This window comes from Dermacentor andersoni, chromosome 7, assembly GCF_023375885.2.
Source record: "Dermacentor andersoni chromosome 7, qqDerAnde1_hic_scaffold, whole genome shotgun sequence".
Taxonomy (NCBI): Eukaryota; Metazoa; Arthropoda; class Arachnida; order Ixodida; family Ixodidae; genus Dermacentor; species Dermacentor andersoni.
Genome location: NC_092820.1, coordinates 90,677,178 through 90,703,026, shown reverse-complemented (window position 1 = coordinate 90,703,026; position 25,849 = coordinate 90,677,178). Strand labels below are relative to the sequence as shown.

The following is a 25,849-nucleotide window of genomic DNA, read 5'->3' as shown; positions in this document are numbered from 1 at the left end:
GGTGAAGTCATCGTGCACATTTAATTTTTAATAGCTGTGCTAAATTAATTTGCTGTGCTGGCTGGCTGGCGGCAGTGAATTCGGAAAGGTGCTGGGTAAACTGCGTTCTGTTATCGCTAGAATACCTTTCCGGGAATTGACGACGTCGATCGCCGTCAATCTGTTTTTTTCCTTGTCTTCCAACAACCGCCTGTTTCTTAGGACAGACTTTATCATGAGTAAGTGCCGTGTTTTAAGCTTTACATTATCGTTTTCTCGCACGCCTGTTGCGCTTCTCCTGACGCTGTTTTTACAAGCATAACATCGAATAATTTCATGTCCACGAAGCGCCACCGCGTGAAGAACAACTATGCGATGCTGAAAATTTATTCGATGACGAAAACGCGGCTTCTACAGCGATTTCGCTCTCATGAGCAACGACAGACTCATAAAATCTGCAGAAATTTCTCAGCCACAACACGTACTTAACATAACGGCAGGTTGCATAAAAAAGGTGGCATTCACAGTAATGCAAGGTCAGTTTGATATGGTTGATACATGCCTAATCTGGACTACTGCTGCATTGCGGGTTGCTAAATTCATGAGTATGGTCCATTCTGTTAAAGGTTTTGCATTCAATCTTGTCATCAGACCATATAAATTCTGGTGAAGGTCCGGAGGCAAGGGAAGCAGAGTCGCTTTGAATTTTCTCATTATTGGAATGTTTATTCTCAGCTTGAAACTGTCATGTGCACATCCGAATGTCCGGACTACATGCACGTTACGTTTGCGCAGCAGGTTTTAGGCTATTACTGAAACACAATGATGTGATGTAGTTTGCATGGCGTTTTACGGGTGTTTGCAGGGTGTATTGCAGGGTATTGCATTAATACGTAAACATGCAAGCATGCGGCAATATATGACACGCGTAAATATTCAACTTTATTAGCAGGTTTCCCGAGTGGTTGAGGTGCCGTCCTTCTCCGGCGTGGAGGGGGCAATGGTCTCGTCGTCTAGGCACGGCAAATCAGGCAACTTGGCTTTCCGCAGACCGGGGACAACGTATAGATGGACGGTCGCTTTATCATTATTATGCCGCGCAGTTTTCTTAACTTCTTCATTTTCGTTTTTTTTGGTAGAACCTTGACGCGGCGACGGCAACAGAAGTAGCACTTATGTCTTTTTTTTTTTTTGTAACGTTTCGAATCATCTTCTGTTACGTTATTATAACGATCACGTTTGATAAGACCAATTATGCATTTATTTTGCAGATAGATGGCGTCACGGGATGGACATATTTTGCTGGGGCACTCATCAAAGAATGCTTACATATAACACTACGGGAAACGCATTAAGTGTGCGGTTTAAGTTATCAGCTGACATTAGTATTTGTGGCGGCCTACAAAGGAAACAAACAGAAGTGAGCGCTAGTTGCGGACAAAGGGGAGAGGTGTCAGTTGTACATTAGCACGCTGATGATATCTCACGCTTTTTAACGCTGCCTATGTATTTGTACATTCGTATACGTAGCAGGAGACCTTCAAAAACAGGGTTTCTGCCCTCAGCATGGGTGGGGTTCTGAATAAACTGTATGCCCATATTTATATATTCCTTGAAGATCTTGAACAAAGGTCTTCTTAAAGGGCTCTGTAATATTTGGGTGACAATTTTCCTCCAATAACGATAGTTAAACGCGATAACGCCTGCAGCACAATGCCGGTTTGCTGACTGCTTTTAGCTGTTCATTTACGTTCATGCAAAACATCTTTAGACTGGTAAAATCAGTCGCATTGAAATATATTGTACGAAGATCGATAGAAAATATAATTTCCTGGTATACCCATCTTATTATTTCTCTTGTTTTGTCCTTTAAGGACGAAGCAAAGGAAGTACTAGGGAAAAATGACGTAATACTGTTAACTATGGCAACACTACGCAACAACGTAGTAATATGACAAGCTGGAAGTAGTGTGTAAGAGACTTAGTACACATGCCATAATGTTTACGATGAGCTATAGGAATTCAGGAAATTTTCAAAGAAATAATTAAAAGACGCACAAATAATCTAGAAAGCTGTTGCAATGCCTGAACAACCATAATTTTATATGCAGTTATTAGACCAAGAATGCTTTAAACATGTATTTTAACGTGTGCGATGAATACTGCACCACTTTAAATGTTTTCCTATTCCTCCGAGTCATCGTCGTCGTCATCATCATCATCATCATCATCGTCGTCGTCTTCGTCGTCGTCGTCGTCATCTTCTTCTTCTTCTTCATCATCATCTTCTTCTTCTTCTTCATCTTCATCTTCGTCGTCTTCTACTTCATCCTCTTCTTCCTCCTCCTCCTCATCCTCGTCATCTCTTTCATCAATATTCATGCGATTGTGGCCGTCATTGCTTGCAGTTTCCCCTTGCTCTCGCACTAAATTCTTCCGTAGAAGGCTCACCTGACCCCCTGTTTTGAGAAAAAAATTACAGATGTGCTGTAATAGTTCGCTGTCGCACAAAAAAAGACTTCAATTATCCAGTGTTTTTACCGGAAGGAACGAGTCATTTTTAACTTCAACACATTTCAGTGAAAATATTAGTTGTTCAGAATAAAAATATATTTTGTAAAATACTTTGTTTCCATGAATTTTCATTCTCATAAAAACAAAGTGGTCCCAAATCACGCCTCACAACATAAACTTATTATCAACAACCCATGTTAGGTAATGTTGAACTGAGGCTTCTACAACACTTTCCAATTATCAATGCATGCGTTATTCCGCATCATTTCCTCACTGCAATTACCTTGATCTCACCATTACAGTTAGTACCCTACCGCTACTCACGTCATCATAAAATGGCTTGGCAATAATTTTACCGGGCCCTGAAGGTCTGTGTGAACTTACGAAGCTAAACGTTGCATGTGCGCGTAAAAACTCCAGCGCCACCTTCAGCGAGATAATGATAAGCATTTTCCAGAGCTCCCCACGGCGCAGCCCATTCAGTACAGTGATAATATCAACTCACTCTACTCTGGTCTATTAAAAAGGGGCATGAATGAGCATTCACTTCGTTACTGCAACATTTTCTTTGTTAAAACATTTGTTCAGTTACTAAACCTGCAGCTTTATTTAAGAGTACCTCTGCGCTGCGCGAAAGCACTTGGGTTCTCAAAGTGATACCAATTGCCGATTTTACACTCAATGAAACGTCAAGCAAACAGCGACAAGGGCCCTTCTCAGGCCTTGGCGGCGGATGTTCCACATCTGCCGCCAAGGTCTGTGCTTGGTGGCGCTGGCTAACACTAACACCAGTAAGTTGTTTTTTATCCACTTGAAATTGCAATATTTTTATCGTTTCTTTATTTCGTTTAATAAGCGCATGTAGTTTCTCGTATGTTGTCCTTTGTGTCAGTGTTCATTGGAGTCTTATGATATGACTAATGAAAATTGAGTCGCTTGGCTAACCCACTTTTTTCTCGTTTGTTAAGTAATATGGTGTTAAAATACGTAGAAAGAACAAACCGAATGGTTTTGAACGCGACAGCTTAATCTAAAAAAAAAAGTCAAGACAGAGCACAATATGAGCAATAGAATCATAAGGCGAGCGGGACACAAACTTTCTATCACAAAATAGTATTTAACGCATGTTTGCAAATTAATAAGGGAAAAGGAATGAAAAAAAAGAACAATAATACGTTAGGTCATGCGGAGTTGTTGGAAAAAGGCGTTGTTGGAACAAGCTGAATGTTCGCTTTGTCACTCTCACAAGCTACGGTGTAGGGGGGGGGGGGGGGGATCACAAAGACGAATGGCTCTCGGAATAGCGGGGCAGTTGAATGAATTACTGTTGCCGTAGATGCGCATGAAACTAAACGGACTGTACACCCGCTGTGACGTGTAGTGAGGAGGATAAAGGTGTAGAGCTGATGAAGCTGTGTTATGGAAGTATTTATGAAATAATAGTAGCACGCTTATGTCATGAGGATTAAGCAAGAACTGTAGTGAGAGGCTGTGTTTAATTTGGGTTATGCTTCTACTAGAGTAAAAAAAAAAACATGAAACAAAACGCGCAGTGATGTTCTGAACAAACTCGAGTGTTCTGATCAAATGCTGATGATGGGGAGACAATATAGATGCAGCACTTACGAGCAGAGGTCGAACAAGTTTTAGGTGAGCTAGTTTACGAATATGTTGAGCGGAATTATGCAATTTGTGGCGTATGTATCCTAATCATCTCCAACTATTGGCACATATGTATGAAATGTGCGTTCACCACGAGAGGTTGTTTAATGCAATACGTTGATGTTGTTTATTTAATAAAAACGTAGTGTAAGTATGCTTGTGGCTTAAAAAGATAATGTTACACTTAGAAATGTTTAGCTCGATTAGCCAAGTGTTACATCAAAGAAAGATAAGTTCTAGATCTTTTTGGAGGATTGTATGATCATGGGCAGCCTTGATGGAATAATAAAGAATGCATTGTCCGCAAAATGTGGACGTGTGAAGAAAGTTTATTTGCTAAGACATTATTGTACAGTTTAACAAAAGAGCTACACTAGAAAAATTTTTGTCCTAATTGAAAGTGATATGTAAATTTTAAGATTTTTATAAATTACACCTTTTTCTATGTAGTAAACCTCAAAAATTATCATTTTAAGGTTACCATACTAAAGTGTACTATTTAGTGTCACTATCAGTGATTGCATAACCATCAATGAAGATTAACAAATATGACCTGCTGAAGGTAGGCCTACTCAACTAATCTTATTCCGAGATTGTTTCATCATAGAACAAATTTGTGTTCACACCGGGTACCTCCTCACAAATTACAAAGGGAGTCAGAATAATAGGTGAAATTAATTAATGGCCACCAGCATCCTGAAATCGCACAACATAGTATCAATGTGCCTCTTTACACTGCAGCATGATTGTAGTATATTCTCGCCAACTACGAGTAAATAAACCTTAGATCTCATCAGCTTGCACCTATGTATGTATTAATATGTAGCGTTTCACAGGCTACCACAGTATTATTTTCTGTTCATGCTCTCTAGATCTGCAACCCTTGCGGGGCCATTCACTATATGTCTTAAATAACAGCATTCTGTTTGTTTTATTACCTCATACGTACAGTGCATATATTCACAGCTCCTTTAGTGTACATATGATGAATTAATATTTTATAGATACAAACCTTCGTTAGCAGCAGCTTCTTGAAGTTGCAGCTTTGGATACGCATCAATGACGCACACAACTGTAAAAGAAAAAAAAACGTCGCTATTATTGATTGATTTTAATATTGTTTATTTTCATGTGTCTTGCAATTTGAATGTTATTCTCCAACACAGATTGCTATGTACCCCCTCCCCGCCTGCTATCATCTCGCTGAGATCGCAGTAGTCAAGAATATAAATAAAACAAATAAATGAATACAATTTCTGAAGATAAATTCACTGCTTGGTGCGTATTTCAGTATGGGCACGTGTATACCTAGCGTTGCAAAGACGTAAGACGACAACAGCGTAATATTTTGTGTGCTCCTCGTTCTTGTCTCACATACATTTAGCGCTTGTAAACTATGTCTCAATTCTCGTAAACCGTTAGCCATTTGTTCTGAGAAACAAAGATGAACTCATTTGCTGAGGGATGCAATGCAAACAACGAAGAGTGCTTTATGAACTAACAACCTTAATGGAACCGAAATATCACCTTTTTATTGTACTTTTGATTTGTTGCTCCTAAACGACAAGATAAATTGTGTGACTAGCTGCACAAAAGATAACCATGGTCGTATATTTTGACCCATTTTTATTTTATGAAAAATAAAACAGGTAAAATTACGCGAAATACAAGGCTCTTATATTCCCTTTGGAGGGCCCTGCCTGCTAGATGAAAACAAAATGCGCCGCATTCCCTGCACTGCACCCATTTTAACAGTTCTCTAAATTTACGTAGGTGAAATTTAGCTAATCCTTTCATTGACTTGTCTTCTCAGTCAGCACATACATGCCAAATTTTCAGCTTCTTTATTCAAATTTGGGCCATCGCATTCTGCAGGGTTAGTAGAATGCTTTGACAAGTTGTTTAACAACTTGTCCACTGGCTAACCTCCCTGTCTTTCCTCCCATTTGTCTCCTCTTCCTCCTTGACAAGTTGTAAAGTTAGTTTTGCAGTCAGTTACTTCGTCCAAATGATGCCGCAGCCATCTTGAAAACACCGTGTATAGGCATAGTTTGATTGTCTTAGAAGAAAAAATGTAGACATATACACAGAAAATGTGGACGTTGCCCTTGTGACGAGACAATGGTCAGGAGACAAGCCCTCCAGTGTGTAATACCCATTTTTCTTCATTTTAACGGTGAGCATTAGCCGAGTAAGTGCTCGATAGGGAAGCGCACTGGAGAATTACGGAACTAGTCTGTTCAGCAGGTGGCCTAAACAAAATGAAGGAGAAGGATATGATCAAATTTATGTTCTTAAGCACAACTTGTTAGTGCTCTAAATATAAGTCTCCAGTAGAAGGTAAAGGAACCTCGCTTTCTATTTTTATTGTCTGTAACGTGATTGAGATGGCAGCCGGCCACTGCAAAGTGTAATCGTTGAATGCTCCACTACGATGCTTTGATACAGGTTTCACTAAGCTAAGCAAGAAGAACATGTGGAAGTCAATAAAAATTGAGTGAACAGTGGTGCGTAAAGGGTACTGTAATTTCACAATATATACACCAAAGAAGTGTATATTTATTTATACGACCAAGCACAGGCATCGCCATAACAATTAGTTCCTAGATAGTCAGCACCAGTAGGTTTACGGGTATCTTAACCTGAAAGTGATTGCTTTCTTAGACTGGGAAATCGATATGCGCTTCAGGCGTAACTTTTTATCTATCATTGTTACCGTGTCATTACCAGGGCTGCATTCAGGCTTTCATGCTCCATTGAGCCTTCATCTTCAGTGTCCCGCTCACCGATCTTCAGCAGTATCGCAGTACTTATCCCAAACTGTAGTCTTCCGTTAGCAAGCTTATTTGGTCTTCAGGAACATTCTTCACGAGTTTTGTTTTGAAGGAGCTACATTTATAAACACATTTAAATGATGCAAGCTTCGTCTGCAGCTGCACGGATCAAATTAAGCCCTTGTGCACGGCCATGAAGAGTTCTTTTTTGTTTTTACGCTACCAACACACAACCATATATCAAGAATTACTTTGTCATCCCTCCAGTAATAATTTTTGTGAGTTTGCGTACTATCTGATAAAAACGTGTTGTGCATTGCTCTCAAACAGACACATTGCAAATGAGTCACAATAGAAGCAGCATTTGTTTTCGAGTAAAAGCAGTAAATTACGTCTAACACGCTAACTGATGGAAATACTGCACGTGAAGAGAGCGAGCGTGTCCGCAGCTGCTGTGATTGGGTGATGGGCTATTACGGTTGGGTAAAGCCACGCCCTGCAGCTTACGTAAAAGAATGGTTGTTAGACTCGGACCGAGAGGAGAGCCAAGTGGATCAGAAAGAAAAGAAGCTTACACTACTAAGATGAACTCGATTGATTTAACGCTGAGTAGCACAAACATAACCTATACAGATTATTCCCCCCCCCCCCCCCAAAAAAAAAAAGCAGTTCAGATGAATGAAAGACTACCAGTAGCTCTTTCAGAGGAGGAAGTATTGGATGGTCAGATGCCCCTCCATTTTGGCCATTTCAGAGCCCTCCCAGTAACGCAACCTTCGCTTCGCTGCTAGAGCAAGCTCGCGACTTGTGGGACTGGTGCTGAGTGCAGGACAACCGGTTGTTGAAAGCAGGTGGGTAGGGGGTATTATGTATGTGCTTACCTAGTCGACTGTCCATTTCAGTCATCGGTGATACACTGCACTTGAACGAGTAAGATAGAAAGTTGGTGCACATAGGTACATGTTCCTTTATCGTTGCTGCCCAAGTACAGGTAATCAAAATTTACCCAGTAGCAGAAAAAGACATGTGCAATACATGGAATTTATAGAATACCCCACAGTATTACGCAAGCAATCAGTTATTGCTTCGGGAGCAAAAGATCCAGCCAAGCACACGAGAACGGTAAGGAAACAACAGTGGCCCACATGCTACGACAGCAGCAGAGCAAGCTGTAGACGCGATCTAGCGCGGCAATGAATTCTAAGGCGTGGGCAAATCCAGCAACCTGGCGCGGTTAAAGCATTGCGCATAATAGAGACCGCTATTGCTGTCCCAGCGCCCGTCATCATTGAATCTCATCTTCAACTCAGCGACAATTTACACTCGGATGTCAAACAATGCTACATCTGATGCGATCACTTTACCCATCGCAATAAATCAGTGGCCACTGCGTCGTGCTGCTGAGCATGAGATGGGGGGTTTCATCCCGCACCCAGCAGCAGCAATGCAATGAGGCAAAGTAGAAAAAAAAAGTTAGTGCACCTAAATTCAGGCGCATGTTAACTAAGCCTAGAAGTCAAATTATTTCCGAGGCTCCACTACGGCGTGCCCAATAATCAGATTGCGATTCTAGCGTACAAATCCCATAACTCGTTTATTTTAGCAAATATTTGGAGCTTCTTTTCGCCGAATGTTTGAATTTCTAATTGAAAGTCAAAAACTAATTAAGTGTCATTTCAGTCGCCTAGTTATTGCTATGCGAATCATTTGGTGGTTATCTTGAACTACAGACTGTTGCGCTTTTTGGAAAGTGTTAGTACTTTGAAGAAAATATTTCTTTAGGGCAAGAAACCATATGTTAGACGCAAACGTATTTGTGGCTGCTGCAGAAAAACGACTGCCAGAAGAATAGTATAAAAATGGCGGGATATACCAAGCAGTTGCTGTACTCCGCCGAAAAAGAAATGTTGCAACATCTTCCGTTACAACGTGTGGGTTCATTAACCAGTTGCTATCACCCCAAAAGAATCACGTACTCATGACGCCTGCGGCAGAAAGAACGTTCCACATCCGCCGCCAAGGTTTGTTAGTGGTGGCGCTGGCTAACACTCAAAGAATTGGTTCTCGTAGTAATACATAAATACCCGAGAAACCGGATGGGACAACGGCGCCGCTGTAGCTCAATTGGTAGGGCATCGCACGCGATGACAGGGGACCGTTCCCCACCGGCGGCAAGTTGTTTTTTCCTCCACTTTCACCTGTATTAATTTATCATTTCCTTAATTCCATTATCAGGTACTAGTAATTCTTCTTGTATTGTCTTTGGTGCCTTTGTTTGTCGGCTTCATTTGATACTTTTGGGGTGGGAACTCACATTTTAGGGTCACTTCGCTTCTAAACAAGGTCATATTCCCGCACCGATCATCATAGACGGGTGGACGGGTTTCTCGAATCACGCTGGCTCAAGGAACTAGACCTCTTCAGTGGTCATTGGGTGTATTTTCTTGGCTTTTTGTAGGCTTTTCTAGGCTTACTGCATGAAATGTCGCACCTAATATCATGACCCTTAATGTTAAGCTTGGTCTTCAGCGTGTGAGATGGGAATCAAGCACTTACACTGTCTGCTCGCGTCGCCGCCCTTACACCATGCACATCTTTCAATGGCTATTGAATTTCGTACTCTTTGGATGCGGCGTTGGCCTTCTCACTCTACTGGCTATCCGCAAACTGAGCTTTCCGGAATTAGTTGTTGCATACTCGAACCGTATGGTATGAATGTTGAGACAAAATGTTCATTCACCGAAGAGAAAAATGTTTGGACATTATCTGAACACTAGAAAAGTTTTCCCTATTTATACTTTCTCCCATTCGATATCGTCACCGACAACCAGGCATGGTTACGCTGTAGGTGCTGCGAGCACCAATCATACCAGCTAGTATGCACCTTTTCGGCCACAAAATTTGATAGCCGCGTAGTCTCTGCTTCCAGCCACAAAGACACAGATATTGACGACGTTTTTCGCTAGCCAGCCACACCCCACAGTGCTTGCCTCTCGGCCTTCGACACTGTGCCTGTGTCGCGTGCAAATATAGCATGGTTTCCGAAAAACTGCTATATCTGTTGATTGACACTATGTTAAAATACCTTTGGGAGATCTCTCAGCTGTACACTCTCGAGCTTTGCGATGTCAGGCTTCCAGCTTTGCCAATCCACTTAGATTCTTGTCTTGGAAAAAAAACAAAATCTTTTTGGTGGTATCCATTGGTTGCTTTTTTGTCATATTACCTAAATGAAATTTGTCATACTTTCCACACTGACGGTTAGTGTGCACATAATGGTTTCTTTGATATCAATGCTAAATATTGTGCGAGGATGTACTGGAGTGGTATGTGCGAATGCCCGCTTGCGTACAACTACATTGGTCTCTGCTGGACTTTCAACACGACAATTTTCCTACGCATCGTGTCTTTGTTTTCGCAGCCATTCCTGTGCCCTCCTCAGTTCCTTGATCTAGTCGACATCGATGTGCACAGACCAATTCTACAGAGTACTGTCGTCAAAAGTAGAATCATTGCGGCCATAGACCACTTGAAGCACTATGCTGCAGCTTACACCGTTTTGTTGACACAACAGCCTGAAACTTGCGAATTTTATTTACTATTTATAATTCTTAGTCACAGTGGTCCTCCGAATATTCTGTGCTGCAAAGACAATGCTTTTCCTTTAAACGTCGTTAGCAAGGTAGCAGTTAGCACTGACAGACGAATGGTCTAACGCAGCGCTTCAATGAGGCGCTCAGAGATCTAATCTCTAAGTTCTTCGCCCCTCACCAATTTGGTGGAGATCTCATGCTCTAGCTCGTGATGTATGCATTTAATAAGGCTCCTATGTCAACTAATGGCTTCTGTACTTAGTTCATTTGGTACGGTCGTGTACGTTCTAATACATCGTACACAATTCTTCAGTACTGACGTGATCACTGATTGTACACATGTTTATGTGGCTGCGCGACGCACTGAAGAATGTTGCAACTTTGCCCAATTCTCAACCAGTCACAAATAGCTGCAGACATCGTGTCATATTGACAACCGTGCTTCGAGCGTTTGCTGTGACCCCTTAGTTTTAATATGGTTTTCTGGCTCTTCAGCCAGGCACTGAAATAAGATTGTCGCCAGATATCAACGACTAAATGAGCTTCTCCCATAAATACGCTGGGGGAACCAGTCAAGGCACCTACAGAATTTCGTCACCGTGAACACAAAAGTGTACACGTCCTAAAATTCAAAGCATTTTATAATCCGCTCAGTGTCTTCTTTCATTAGGTAGCAAGAATACTCGTTTTTTTTTTTTGTTGGAAGACACTCTTAAAGAAAAAATAGACACGCCTTTGAGCAACAGTGTCAGCGCCTTGCCACCACCTCCTAAGTGCATTTTGGACACCGGTTTTCGCAATGACTTAGACAGGTGTGCGTTAAATTTGCATTATTTCAAATATATGCGTTAAGAACAAGCACTTTTCGTCACGAAGATGTCACACTGGTGCCCACAATCGCAACACAGAAAATACGGTAGACAGTTCTATTGAGGGAGAGTGCGTTTAAAGGTGAATTTTTGAATGGTTCATCGCTAAAATGTTTCCAAGCTGCAAGCACCCAAAACGAGTATTTGATCTATAGTAGAGCTTTTTGCGTGTGTGCTATGCGACGTTGTTTATAAGCAAAGGTCTTGGCTATAAAACTTAAGGAAGAAGCAGCATAGACAGGCAGGAATGAATGATGTATACGCCTGCTGTTTTTATGTTTCCCAATCCAGTTTGCTTATAACAAGAATCTCGTCTGCAAAATGTCAGGAGAGAGCAGCTTGGAGAGGTGTGAAGTATTTGTTGAATACGACTGCTGGTTCCGCATGGACTCAGCCACTTTGTTCATAAACCAGGATCTTATTTATATAATCGCAGGAGGGAACAGCTTGGAGAGGCATGAACAGAGAAATACGCGTGTCATCTCTGCTTCTTACTAAGGCCAAGGTGCACAATGTTTAAGGTTTCAATCACAAATACAGCCCGTATACTTAAATCTTGGGAAAGAAGTGAGAGGAGTAGCATTTATTTTCTATATATGTGCTCACGGGAAAGAAAGAGCACATTCATATGTAACATGACATTGAGATACGAAACACACAAAGCTTTAAATTTTTTTCTGTTGCAATACTTCTTATTCATGATGGATAAGTACGTGTTGAAAAAGTATAAATAACGTTTCTTCAAAAACAAAGCGAGATGAAGTGGGTCAACAATGCTTTCGAGCAGTCAGATAAAGGAACACGTTTGGTCCGATGCTGGTGTTTTGTAAAGGCTTATGGAAACTCAGCAGCGTACTGTTTTCAGAACTCCTAATAGCAGCCAACAATTTTTTTTACTTTCAGCGCACAAAACGATTGCGTCCGGCCTATCTCCACAGCCACCTCTTTGCTGAATATCAGCTAAGGGTAATTCTAGGTTTGTCTCGTGCTTAGGATTTTGTGATAGACAGGTGAATTTTCCCTTGGCGTATTACATAGGTTTGCCAAAAGACCAAATTATAGTATATTTGTACAAATAATGATCTGAAATGTGTGATCCACACTGTACCTTCCATGTAAATGCTATATTCACAAATTAATTGCTGCCCGGATTATATAAAGGCCAAGGAAGTGAGTACATCTGCGGATTATATAAAGGCCAAGGAAGTAAGTACATCTGCGGCTCAGAGGAAATAAGGGGCACCCCAACAATTTCATTAGGTGTCATCGGGTAGCACCTAGGAGGTATTTGACAACAAAAAAATTTGACAAGGTATGTACTTCACGGCAGATAAAAGATATGTGCTTCCTTAAGCAAAGCAAATAAATTTCACATAGTCCAGAATGTTGCCACCGCCTGCGCTAAGAGAACGACGAAGCCTGCAGTTCTGTCACGAAAACATGTGTTGGTTCACACCCTGCATATCTTCGGGAAGACCACTGTGCAGAAGGTGTACAAATAAAGGTAAATTTAAAAGAGTACACTAACATTATGAATCCGCTTGTTACTGTGGTAATCTCCTTTAGGTCACCCATATTATTTAGGTTGTAGCGAAAGAGTTACGGAATCAAATTGGGTGAATAGGCAGTGACCTCTATATTATTGTTGCAGATAAAATAGATATCAATTTTTATAGTATTTCGATAAGTTCTCGTGTAGCTTCTTATGCAAGAAAATGTATAATAAATCCAATTTCGCCTAAATTCTAAGCTAGGTTTCTGGTAGATTGAGTTACAGTGTACCCGCGTGCTTATTGTACAGGAATCATACTTTGTGGTCAGTTTCCTTTCTTTCGAAAAGTAGAAATATGTTGCCCTAGATTTTGAACGGTGACAAGCTCAACATAAAGAGTTCGGAAGGAATGAAAGTAAGAAGTGACTATAACATCCAAATGCAATACAACGTTGCCCCAGAGGACCAGAATGTTATAAGAATAGAGCATTCATGATGACAGGTATCCGAGAGTATCATTTGCGATATTTAGGTGCCACACATTCTATTGATTGCAGCGCTCAATTACAAATGTCATTTGAAAATACCCGATATTTGTCATACCTGTCGTATACAATACAATCATATGCCGATTGGGAAAACAGGTTTTGATCTGGGATCGTATATGTATCATGTCTCATTATCAGATATGGGGATTGTAGGGCATATAGGTTTTTAATAGGGAAGCAAGTGTCATTTGAGGTTTAATGATTACGCTAAATAGTAAAACATTCTTTAAAAATAAAATAATAGTCACCACAATTTAGTTCAATGAATTATAAATACTTTGTTTATCGCAGAACAACGGACACAAGAAAGACGGCAGAACAAGGCGCTACCCTCAGAATTAGCCCGCCAATGCATTGTGCTAAACATTTCTTTCTAGTCCAATGAACCCTCTCCAAAAGGCATTTGTCAAAGATGAAAGCTCGGCATTCAACAACTAGCAGCATATATCTCAGTGCGGTTGAAAATAATAGAATAAAGTAAAACAGGGGCATGCAGATTTTCACCACACTCGCGGGAGAATTTCATAACAAACAAACAACCACAAAAGAATGTCCACACAAAACGCAGCGGAACTTTTCTTGCATAAGCTACAGAAGTTAGAAGACTTACCCAACGTTACTAACAAGAAGAAGAGGATTGTCCTGGACATATTTCGTGATGTGTTCCTCTAGCTATGTAAAAGTACAAGAGGCTTCAAATCAGGTAAGCCAATTCAGAACAAGGCATCGCCAATATCAGCACAAATGGAGCCTTATATCTAGGAAAGCGACATCTGCGCCTGTTAAATGTCAGGCACGCTATAGGTGTAAAAAAATGTACTTGATATTTCTACTTCTACAAAAACAGAGCCCGCACGGCATCTGACCTCACAAGGAAGACTCGTAGAATATCGCTTGCTTTAAGGCCGTGAACATATACTAAATGAAGATCAACGAAATGATATATCACTTAGCCACATGCAGCGCCAGAAGTTCATATGGCGATATGTGGCGGTACGTCTTGTGCGCTACGACGAATCGCATCTGTTATTGTTATGTTTAATGTAAAGTGTTTCAAAGGCTAATGCACTAACACCACTGTCTTGTGCATTCGTGCTGTCTTGCCTTGTTATCGACCGGACATGTGCGTAGGTGGTAAGAACTCCAGAGTTACACAGGGAGTTTTGCGGGACAATAATGCAACACAGCCAAGCGGATGCACACCTACCTTCCTCTCAGTCAGCTCCTGCCAGAGCTATACTAAACTTCTGGGTTTCGCTGATTGTCTCAGCGATGTTAATTCACAGATTAGAGTACCTGAGCTTCTCCACGGTGCCGACACTGGTCTGGCTATGATGGACGTAAATGTGGCGCTAAAAAATGCGTAATCATTTCAAATGTATTGATACGATTGATGTCAGTGATAGTCTGCACGCAAGCATTTGATTATTGAAGTCATTGTGCAACTGACGTCACTGCGTGCGTTCAGCGTGGGGTCTGCGATGTGCAAAGCTTCACAACCTCCAGAAAGTTACGATGGCTCCAGGGAATAAATCTTTTAAAGATCACAATTGATCTTGCAAGTGAGGCTTCCAACTTTATTGAAGAGCCAGCAGCGACGATCGTAGTGTCATCGGTATATAGGTAGAAGTCACTCCGCGAAAGAAGGGCAGTTAGGTCGCTTCGTTACCATTTGATGCAAAGGTGAACAAGTTGGTGAGGAATAATAACAGGCTGTGTCCTTTGGCTAAATATCTGAACGTAGGTCAATGCTGGCAATAGGCTGAACACAGATCCTACTACACCAACACAACGTACTTAGGCAGCTAATTAGTTAAAATAATAAAATCAACAGCCTTATGAGGTCACTAAGCACTCCACAGCCTATTTTCGGGCGTCAATTAGGTCAACGAAAAAAGAGTAAAATTACCCGTGCAGGCTGCACGAGCGCCCAACTGTCTGAAAAAAAAAAAAAGGTCAGCTAGTCTATGGAAATATTTTGCTATAACTTGAATGAAGACATATAATAGTGCAATGGGGCGGCAATTGAAATAATTGCTCTCCCATTCCCCTTTTTAAACACAGAGGAGATTTTCGCGTGTTTATTAGTTTCATGGAAGTACACCATGCTCAACAATGGCGTTACATACACAAAGAAAGGTTTAGTGACGAAATTGCAATTAGGTTCAGGTAGCTTAGATGAATTTCAGCAAAACAAATACAAACTAATTTCATTTCAGCAATATTATATGCTTTATTCGAAGCTATAGCAAAACGAGAGAAAAGTTTGAGGGAGCTGCCGAGATGCTGTTGCGGGTATGTTAGTATAGGTTCCAGTAATATTAATTTATGAATTACTCCATTCATTTAGTATCCTAAATACCCTAGCGATCATAACAAACGGAGGGAGGAGGAGGAAGAGGAAATAACTTTATTCTGTACCCTGCGAGTTTGTGGGGAGGGCCAAAGGCCCCACCAAGGTGACGGCCAGGAGTTCTTGCGTCCTGGCGGCATCCTCGGCCCGCTGGACGGCCCATAGTTGATCCTCGAGGGTGGGGCTGAGCAGCGCGGCTTCCCAGCGCATGCGAAGGCTGCTGCTAGAGGCCGCGGTTTCTTTATTGTTATGTATCCCTGAGCATTCCTATAATAAATGCTCCAGAGTAGCTCTGGATTCACATGTTTTGCATTTGTCCGTTGGATATACATCCGGATATATGATGTGGGAGAGTGCAGGATTCGGATACGTCCAAGTTTGTAACTGCCGCCATGCGACAGACTGCGTTTTTGTCAATTTTGCGTGAGGTTGCGGGGAATATGCACCTCTGTCACCTATAGTGTTTCGTGATGTCATCATATGTGGTGATTCTGTCCTCCGATTCCCACTCATTTACCGCACCGTCACATCCGGAGGGTGTCGGGGTGTAACTTGCGACTGCGGCTCGGTCCCTAAGCCGTCGAGCCGCGTCGTATGCCGCTTCGTTGTTGCAGTCCTACGCGAGGGTGTGAGCGGGTGTCGAGGTGATGTATATCTTTCTTTTGCAATTTTGGCCCCCTGCAAGAAGAATTCGTAGTGCCTCCGGGGAGATTCGGCCGTTGGCAAAGTTTATTATTGCCGTCTGAGAGTCGCTGACTATCACGGCAGTGTTAGTCTGAGCTACTGCGAGCGCTATGGCTACTTCTTTCGCTATCTCGTTAATTGTGGTGCGTATCGTCTTGCACGTCTTGCACCGTTTTTGAGCCGTAAAATATTATTGTGTCATTTATAGAAGCACCTGAGCAAAGGGAATAATTAAAACAACAAATTTGAATTAGGCAAAAATTCATTATAGTTGTGTAAAGAAAGGTCTTGATTATCCATTCTCATACCACTCCTGCGCTGAAATAACCGAGCTTCCTCCGCTGCTGTAGGAGGTCGACAAATGGCACATACGGGTGCTTATATGAAGAATAGGCACAAGCACACTCCAGGGTAAGTTTTCGGTCATGAGGGGACCCCAAGGCTTGGATTTGGGTGTTTGTCCCTAACACGATGGCGTCTCCACATTATAAGTGCATAATGATGCCAGATGACAAATTCCTGGAATGCGAGCATCCCAAACCTCATTTTGTTCTGCGATCTATGCGCTCGGCCATGGAACATGTCGCGAGGAGCATGGCGTCGGCGAGCCCTTTAGCTGTCACTTACAGCACATACATAGAGAGGGACAAAAAAAAGGACGACGAAGACAAGCACGCTAAGAAGCTAGATGTTAATTATCCGTTTTTGGTTAAAGGATCTTTCGAAGTTATACACTATCTTTATCAACATTCTGACGTCCCATTCAAGGCTATGTCCATAGACATAAAAGACTTGTTTTATTCTATTCCGCATCACGCGCGCCTGGCTGTTGTCGAAGAAGCCACTAGTAGTTTTAGAGACGTTGCTTTCCAGAATGAATGTGGTGTGTCTGTTTCAGACTTTATAAAATTGCTTCAACTGTAGCTTTCCTCAACCTTCGCCGAATGGAATGCAAATGTTTTCCTTCAAAACAGTGGAATTTGTATAGGGTCATGTGTCGCTCCCTTGTTGAGCCATTTATTTTTGGCGTACCTAGACAGGAATGTCATGTCACTAACGGGCAACACAAAAATCGAAAGAGCATTCGGTTATGTCGATGATTTTTTGATTCTGTTTAATTGTGAGGACAGCTGTGTGGCGACCTCTGTTCGTCAAACGTTAGATCTGTTTGAACAATGCTTATCTCCGCTCACAATCACACAAGAGCTTCAGATGAATGGATGACTCAGATTTTTATATTTGAAGTTATCTTTTACCCGGCGAGATGAATGATGGATGTACGAGGCGCGAGCCAACAAGCCTCTGTTATCTTATGCATCTTCCTATTCAAAACTCTTTAAGAGAGGTATCGTTCAGGCTTGTTTTGCATAACGCACTAAAGAAATGCTGCTATCAGTTGATAGAACCTAGTTTCAGTTCGCAGGTAGCTCGGCTGAGGGCGGCAGGGTACCCGAGCAACCTTCTTGTCTCAGTCTCGGAGAACTTGCGTAGTAAGTTTAGCACCGATCCTCACAGCTTTGAGCCTCAGGTACATGATAAAAGAAACAAAACAGCTGTTATCCCGTTGATTCATGGAATCTCCCACAAAGCGCTTGTCTTCGTTGTCCTTTTTTTATCCCTCGTCTATGTATGCGCTGTAAGTGATGATTGATACCATAGAATACCAAATAGCCCGTACCCAAACCCTTTAACTGGTTCTGCATTCCAATGCACTGAAGCTTCCCCTAGCGTATACCGCTGCAAAAGTGTCGCCTGAGCCGGGCGTCCGGCGATACCTCCTTCGCAGAGTTCTGCCGTTCGAAACCTATGCCACCAAGGGGATGGCATTTTGACTGGATTCTCGTAAGCGATGGCTCCTTACGAACTGGTGGTTTGTTCTTTATATAGGTTTCAATCTCGAAAGTGGCTCCTGTATAAGTTTATGAGGGTCGCTTGGCACCCTTCATTTTGTGTATTGAAGCAATAATGTCGCCCATGACGCGGCCGGCGGCTACCCGCATCACAGCAAAAAGCAGCAAGCTCAGTGGTGAGCGATCCACTTGGCCGATAAGCTGCGCGTTAGAAATTACAAGGTCGTCTAGAGAGTACTGAAACTGCGGAGGATGAGAAGCACGCACGCTAAATGCGTAGTTGGCGGATATTGAGGGTAGCTACAGGTCAATGGTCTGGTCTGCCATTGTTGCCAGTGATTTGAGATACGTCGTAGCCAGTAAGACGCCTAAAACGATTTGCACCTGAAGCGCCAGGTGTTGCAGAACAACTTGGCGGATGATTCTCGAGCCGTGTGATGATGAACTGGTTCCGAGTAGCTATGTCATGCGATGAAACAGCTCAGTCGGCTTTCGGCAACGAAGTTGCTCTGATGATAGAAGCTGCTCAATCTGACGCGACTTGTAGTTGGTGGCGCCCTTGAGCAGCTTTAACTGGGCCTCGCTATGGAAGAACCACAGCCGAAAGTCCGAAAGCGAGAATTTGGAAACTTGAGCGTGGTGACTGACGATGTTGCACTTTCGTATGAAGCAGGATACCTCAAATCATGGCGGTTGCTATTTGTCAAGCATCCGGGTCTGCTACTTGTAGATACACAAGGTCCGGAGCGATTATCTCTCTCTTACCCTAAACCTGGCAGCCCAACAATATTTTTGACCTAGCAAGAGCATTAGTAAAAGCAACACAAATCAGAATTGCCTGCGCGTGTAAATTCAGGTGTGTTAGTGGCTGCTTAACCAGAATCTCAGCAAAAACGTTGACTGTGCTCACCAGCAAATCTTTTGATGACAATACTTTAAGGTTTGTTGCTCCATACTTAGGGTAAGTGAACGTCCTGATCTCGCAGCTAAAAAAAATGTGGCTTTGTTTTGTCACGTTTCTCAATTTCATCGACATAGGAATAACATTTTAAGAATGCACATATATTTTCATAAATTGATTTTGCTCTTAGATGTTCTGTAGTCTGTTCGCGAAGAAACTAAACGAAATTGTGGATCTGCACGGTAAGAGTTGAGGCAAGTTTCCGTGCTGTGGTCCAGAAGTATTGGGTTTCACAGTCTTTCATCATTCCTGGACGAAATTGTTTCTTGAATGTTGTGTTTATATTGTATATTCAAATGTGTTTTGGGAAATAACTCCCAGGAAGCACACGCGCACATTCCCGTGTAAATGTCTGTTTGTGACCTTCTCGTCGCTCCGATATTTCCAACCCTATCAGGCCGCCAACAAAATACTATTCTCCGCTATATCGAAGGGGCGGCGTTTGACAGGGCAAAAAAAAAATTACACGGCTCAAGTTATTTGGTGCGTATTTGAAGTCGGCAGACATTGCCATATCCTGACTGGTAGCCTACGACTACCGTTGAAAGGAAAGCTGTAGAATCACTGCATTCTACTGGTGCTGGTATATGGGCCAGAAGTTTGGAGGTTGACAAAGACGCTCTAGAACAAGTGAAGAGGGACGGAAGAAGAATTTTGGTAGTATACCTAGGAGAAAGGAAGCGAGTGGTTTGGATCAGAGGGCAAACGGGCTTAGCCGATAGTCTAATTGACATTAGGAGATAAAAAATGGAGCTTGACAGGCCATGTGATTCGTAGGTTTGTACCCGCCCGCCCACTAGTTTTACAGAATGTGTGCCAAGAGAAGGGAAGCGCAGTGGAGGATGGCAAAAAAACTGGGTAGGTGGTGAAACTAGAAAATTAGCAGGCACAAGTTGTAATCGGTTGGCGCAGGGCAGGGGTAAACAGAGATCGCAGGAAGAGGCCTTAACCCTGCAGTGTACATGACGTAGGCTGATGATGATAAGGATGATGATGACGATGATGATAAGTCATGGGGCGATACTGCAGCGTTATAAAATGTACATGTTAAAATCTCAAATCAGTAAGAAGGGAGCCAAAATTCTTTTGGCTGACATTGCTGGCCAGTGTACACCATTTAGTAGTCGTTCCGCTAGGCTATGAAAATCGGCACTTCAGCGAAACTAAAGATCTAAAGCTTCTCTCGATCCCCCTAGTGTTGAACCATGCAGTACGAAAAAGCAGAAAGAACTACCTCCATATGACAAACGTCTGAAAGTAGAAGAGATGTAAACATTCGAAACGAAATGCCTCAAGGGGCCAAAGCGAAAGGTCTGAAAAGGTTCTATGAGGCTGCCTGTTCCGGCAGAAAACTGTGCCTTAAGTTCCTCGTCAACTGGCCTTTATCAGCAAGGCCGCGCTTGCCTACAGCATAAAGGTGGTTCCTCGTTAAAATGTTAATGTGACCTGTTTCTATGTTTGAAAAGTACAAACAACGTCCTTATTCCTTTTCATCATTGATAAAATTTAAGAACTGGTGTTGCAGTTTTTTTAAGAAAGTACAAAAGACCAGAATTGCACCAGACACTATTCTTCAACTTGCCGTTCAACAACAATATTTACCTACTGCTTTTGTCTTAGATTTTCGACAAACATTTTCGTATTGTTTTTGGTATTTGTTTCTGCATTTTTTATGTGTTATTTCTATTTCTTATTTCTGAAGACGGCATAAAATTTTATGCCGTCTTCCGTATTTCTCAGTGGAAGGGTTAAGCTAGGGGCTTTAGAAAGCCGCACGTCAGCGACGCTCAAGGTCAATTCGCTTGTCACCGTTGTTTGTTCTATCAAGTGACTTTTACTCACTATTGGCCATTGGCTAAGGAATCGATGGACCATTCAAATTTTTAAAGAAGGATAAATTTTCGTGTACCTATGCCCGTCTTGCGCTGGAGTTTGAGGTATAGTAGGGGCGCCTGGTAGCGGCGCGCAAAACGTTATCTGGGTAGTACCAGCTTGGGTAGTATTGAACCCTGGCTGTGGCGAAGCACGTTTCTAGCCCGACTTTTGCGTCGATTCGCAATTTTTTCTGCACTGTTGCGAGTGCGAAAAGGCTCGTCACTTCTGAAAGACCACGCCGACCACGCTGCGAGCTAGCCGCAGCCTATATAGCTTAACGAAAACAGACTCTCCGTGAGACGTAATGCTGGAAGCATAAGGAATCGGCAACGCTGATCCGGAGAGACCTAGCTCAGCCTCGAAAAAGCGTGACCGCCGTTACTTCTGCGTCGTGGGCTGCGATGAACAAGAAGGCCTGAATCCAAATATCAGATTCTACCATTTCCTTCAAGGCTTCACGAAGCGGAGCGTCGGGCGCGCTGGATAACGGCAGTTCGTCGCGCTGGGCCAGCGAAACTTCGCGCCATGCTGACTGCTTCGCCTATCTTGAAGCTAGCTTGATTATCTGCGTTCTAAAATTCTGTCTTTTGCACTTACAGTCCCGACGGCAGACCGACATAGCAGCAGGCATGGCTGATGATTCACGATTCGAGACCAGGTCGCAGCGACAATTAACAATTCGACTGGTGCGAAGTGGTGAAGTCACCAAGTGTGTGAAAATGAGCACAAATGGTTGGGCTGATTCGGTGACAATTGACCACCCCACTACGAGCAGCACATGTTAGAGAGTTAAATGTGCTCATCCTTGACCTCAAGCCAGCACGCTCAGGCCGCGCAGCAAGGTAGTATTGATCGCTGCACATCGATGTTCGAGCGCTGTCATTAAAAGCTACATCAAGCGAGCAGCGCACGAGCTCGCACGTACGTTACTGCGAGCTTATATACATTGCATCAGTTATTTATCAATTGCTAAAGGGACAGATGGCCGCTACTACAGTGCAGGCATAACTACTTGTCTAGCGGCATGCAGTCAACAAAGATTGCAGGAGGCCCGCCGTTTCGCGGGATGTCGAAAGGCCACTGCCGTCGCGGCGCGTAGGATCATGCGCTCGAGCAGTTCCGTACACATGATGTCTGGGGCGCTATAACGTAAAACTATTCCAAACTTTTCTATTCCGATTCTGCAGTCAGCCCTCCACGATTGGTCAAAAGCTTTTTTCGACCACGCCCACTTCACCTGTCTGCCACGCGACGTCACGAAAACCGCGATAGCTCCCCATCTGATATGATGTGTACACACTGATTATGCATGATTTGACAGAAAAAAAAAACAGTTATTTCTGATTCGACCCCTTTTAGCCATTAGCCCTCGGCTATTGGTAAAAAGATTTCTGGCTGCACCCACTTCACCTGCATGTCACGCGACGTCACAAAACCGCACAAACTCACCGCGTCAAAGTGACGTGTACGCGATAAAGATGCATTAATATGCTAAAAAAAACTGAATTTTCTTAGGTATAGCCGCAGGCTGCCCCGTTCCGAAAGTAATAAAAGATGGCGGCCGCCGATCGCTGAGACGCTGGCTACTCGCACCTGCCGGAGAGCATGGGTGTATTTGCGTATAATATTTGCGTATTTGCGTATAATATAATATAATATAATAGAGCATGGGTGTATTTGCGTGGCCGTGTAACAATTTCGAGCCCTTTCGGCACGTTTAGCACCTCATTCTGCCTACTCTTCTTTGCTGGGGTCAGTTTTAGCGTCATTCTTAAGCTTCCATTGCATGCCACCGTGATTTTCGACCAGCCACTACAAGCTATGTAAGGGAAAGCCGACCAATCGCAGACGCCGGCACCACCCTCTTCATCCGGTTATCGATTTTCAGTGCACTGGCTCTGCCCCAGTCAATGCCTCTCCACTCCAGCGTTCTCCTCGCCTCTTGTCAGCCAATTAGATACGACAAGCCGCTCAGTGTAGGCAATGTTATGTCGTTTTTCAAGCAAACAAAAGGGACTTCCTATGAACGAGGAGAGCGTTTGATTGGTCTGTTCAGACAACCCTGCGGGTGACCGCCCGGTGCTTGCGTCGGTGGTTACGCAAATTTGACGTCAGGATATTGGAATAGAAACATATTGGAATAGTTTTACGTTATAGGGCCCCTGCTTGTCGCTGCTGTGAATTCATTTATAGCAAGCATTTCCTCGCCTTTGTGTGCCTGAATCTAGCAGCGTGCAAACCTTACCTGAAGTTCAACTTCATACGTTACTCGCTTCACTTGCGATGGACACTGCGCTAAAACTTCGCCGCGCATTTCTTGAACGGCGTACACGTATTCGGCGTTGAATAATTTATTGCCTTTCCGCAGCGTGCGACCCCTGAAAAAAATCTTCGGCGCCCGATAATCGCTGCAAGCCGTGGTACAACAAAACCGAAAGGGGCGGGCCATATTGTAAACGTGCTTTCCGAAGCAGAGGACCGAGCTTGGTACTACCCAGTTCAGGATAGAGGGCGCTTTTTAGCACACATTTCGCAGCGCCCCCTGGGCCATGCAAGAGCCCCATATACCTATTGTTTCATACCATAAAATTATCTCCTAATATAAAGCTTGTAACGTCAGTTTGTATGAATATTCCTTATTTAAAACTACACAAGAAAGATAGAATGAAGCACGCATTAGGTTGGATTCCATAACAAACTTTTGCACAGAGGAGCAAATGTGCCTCTGGCTGAATACCAAAGTGGAGACCGGAAGAGGTGTTTCTAAAATTATTTTTTTCTTGCCGCAGTAAGGGGGCGATAAGATAGAATGAAGTAATGCACTATTTTTTTCTTTACTACAAAACGCGCCGAACAAACCGACCTGCGCAAGTACAAGTTCAGGGAGGTAATGCAGCAACGTAATTTTGAGAGAGAGACACCTCAAGCACCTTTGTGTTACAGGATTCACTACGCCGGGTAAATAAGTGTCAGGTGCTTCTAATATGGAGAAGCAGCTAGGACAAAGTATGATAAGGCTTTCATCATTGATCGAATCTGAAGCCTAGCCGCCGTGATGTGTGCTGTCATTCGTAGAACAGAAAGAACTGCGCTCAAAAGTGACGTATTTCGCAGTGTAAGTGGTAGTTTCATTAAAAAAAACCTTGTTAAACTGGTGCCGAAATTAAACGAGCACATCACAAGTACGCAAAAACTAGCCAGTGAAATTGTTTTAGCGTGGCCTAATGACTAGGCGCGGCATGAGAAGAGCACAGAGACAGTGAGTCACTAGAATAGCAGTGGTTGTAGCTGTTTGGCGTGACTTACGTACAGCTAGAAATACTGGTAGAAACACCGCAAGAAAGAAAAGCACAACATCAGACAACCCCAATAAGAAAGAGAATTTCAATGCAGGCAAAATATTCCAGTGTTAGCCTTTTCTTTTTTCGCAGTGCCTTGCATCCCACGGAACAATAATGTTTGTTGCTAGTGCATTTAGATGGTATTATCATATGCCGTATAAGATGTCGTATTGTAGTAGTTTCGCATGGTTTGGAAATATGTGATCAAACGTAATTTCGGGGGAATTTGTATGTGTATTACTCGGAAGCTAATAACCAATTTGTACATTTAGAGGCTAAAGTAATATTCCCACAGATATTATATGTGTTCTTTGATACTTAGCCCAACAAACGGGAAAAAGAAATTCTAGATCACAATAGAAAATGTTTTGTGCATGGCTTAATGGAGATTCATGTAGTCTTAAAGGAGCCCTCACCAGCCCCATAGCAAACTTTTGTTACATGCTTGAAGTGGTTACGTGTCCTCTACAGAGCGTACTGCCGCAAAAATTTTTCAAATCGGCTCACTACTAGCCAAGGTAGAAATACTGCAATGACGCGAACCCATGATTTCAGCAGGTCGGCTCCACTGCCAAGTAAGACGCTCTCTCCACTCACCCCGTCTAGCCTTCACAAGCGAGAGAGAGAGAGAAACTTTATTTGGTTCCTTCAAGGATTTAGCGTCTCGAGGTCTCCGTCGTCTTCTTGGGGGCCGGCGACATGGAGCCTCTTCCGGCAAGGGTGGGCCCCTATTCCAGGGCTCCACTGTGCCTGGCTACTTCACTAGCGTGCTGCACTAAGGCCCTTCGGGCCGTGAGCTCGCAGCTGGTAAGCCGACTCTGCCATTGCTCCGCACTCGGGTTATTGTGTTGGTGGAATGATTGATTGTGTTTACATTCCCATGTGACATGATATAGTGTGGGAGTGGCCCCGCACCATGGGTAGGTGTCTCTGTATTGTGTTGGGTACATTTTGTTTAGGATGTATAAATTTGGGAAGGAGTTTGTCTGCAATCTGCGCCAGCTCGTTGCTTCCTCCTTCGTTAGAGCTTTGGGCGTTGGGGATATTTGGCTCTCGTCCCTCTGTATAAGTTTAAGATTTCTGTGTATCCTACTTCACAAGCGTGTGGGTGATACTCCGGGGCGTGCGACTGCTCTGCTCGGAACGTGGTCTCTCGAGCTAGGCTGTCTGCCCTTTCGTTACCCTCTATGCCTGCGTGGGCCGGAATCCAGATTAACTTGTGCGTAACGTTCCTCTCGGTGAAGTTGGCTCCGCCATGAATTCTGAGGGCGGCTTTGCTAATCCTGCCCCTCGTGTAATATCTGCACGCTTCCTTCGGGTCTGTTAAGATGTTTAGAGGCCTGCCTGTCCTGTA

The 25,849-nt window shown here is 43.1% G+C and overlaps 1 protein-coding gene across 1 annotated transcript; it reads right to left on the bottom strand.

The window, feature by feature from the left end:
• Positions 1-2,040: 2,040 nt before the first annotated feature.
• Positions 2,041-14,174, bottom strand: LOC126534777 (uncharacterized). The gene is made up of 3 exons (XM_050182019.3): positions 14,042-14,174; positions 5,168-5,227; positions 2,041-2,438 (listed from the first exon to the last, which is right to left on the bottom strand). The coding sequence occupies exons 1-3, from the start codon at positions 14,079-14,081 to the stop codon at positions 2,164-2,166; spliced, it is 375 nt and encodes a 124-aa protein (XP_050037976.1). The 5' UTR covers positions 14,082-14,174; the 3' UTR covers positions 2,041-2,163.
• Positions 14,175-25,849: the final 11,675 nt, after the last annotated feature.

Excerpts from the sequence above, each read along its gene's own strand:
- LOC126534777 (XM_050182019.3), bottom strand. The coding sequence starts at position 14,081 with ATGTCCAGGACAATCCTCTTCTTCTTGTTAGTAACGTTGG. Across the intron at positions 5,228-14,041 it reads CTTCTTGTTAGTAACGTTGG|TTGTGTGCGTCATTGATGCG; the intron begins GTAAGTCTTCTA and ends TTTCTTTTACAG. Across the intron at positions 2,439-5,167 it reads AGAAGCTGCTGCTAACGAAG|GGGGTCAGGTGAGCCTTCTA; the intron begins GTTTGTATCTAT and ends TTCTCAAAACAG.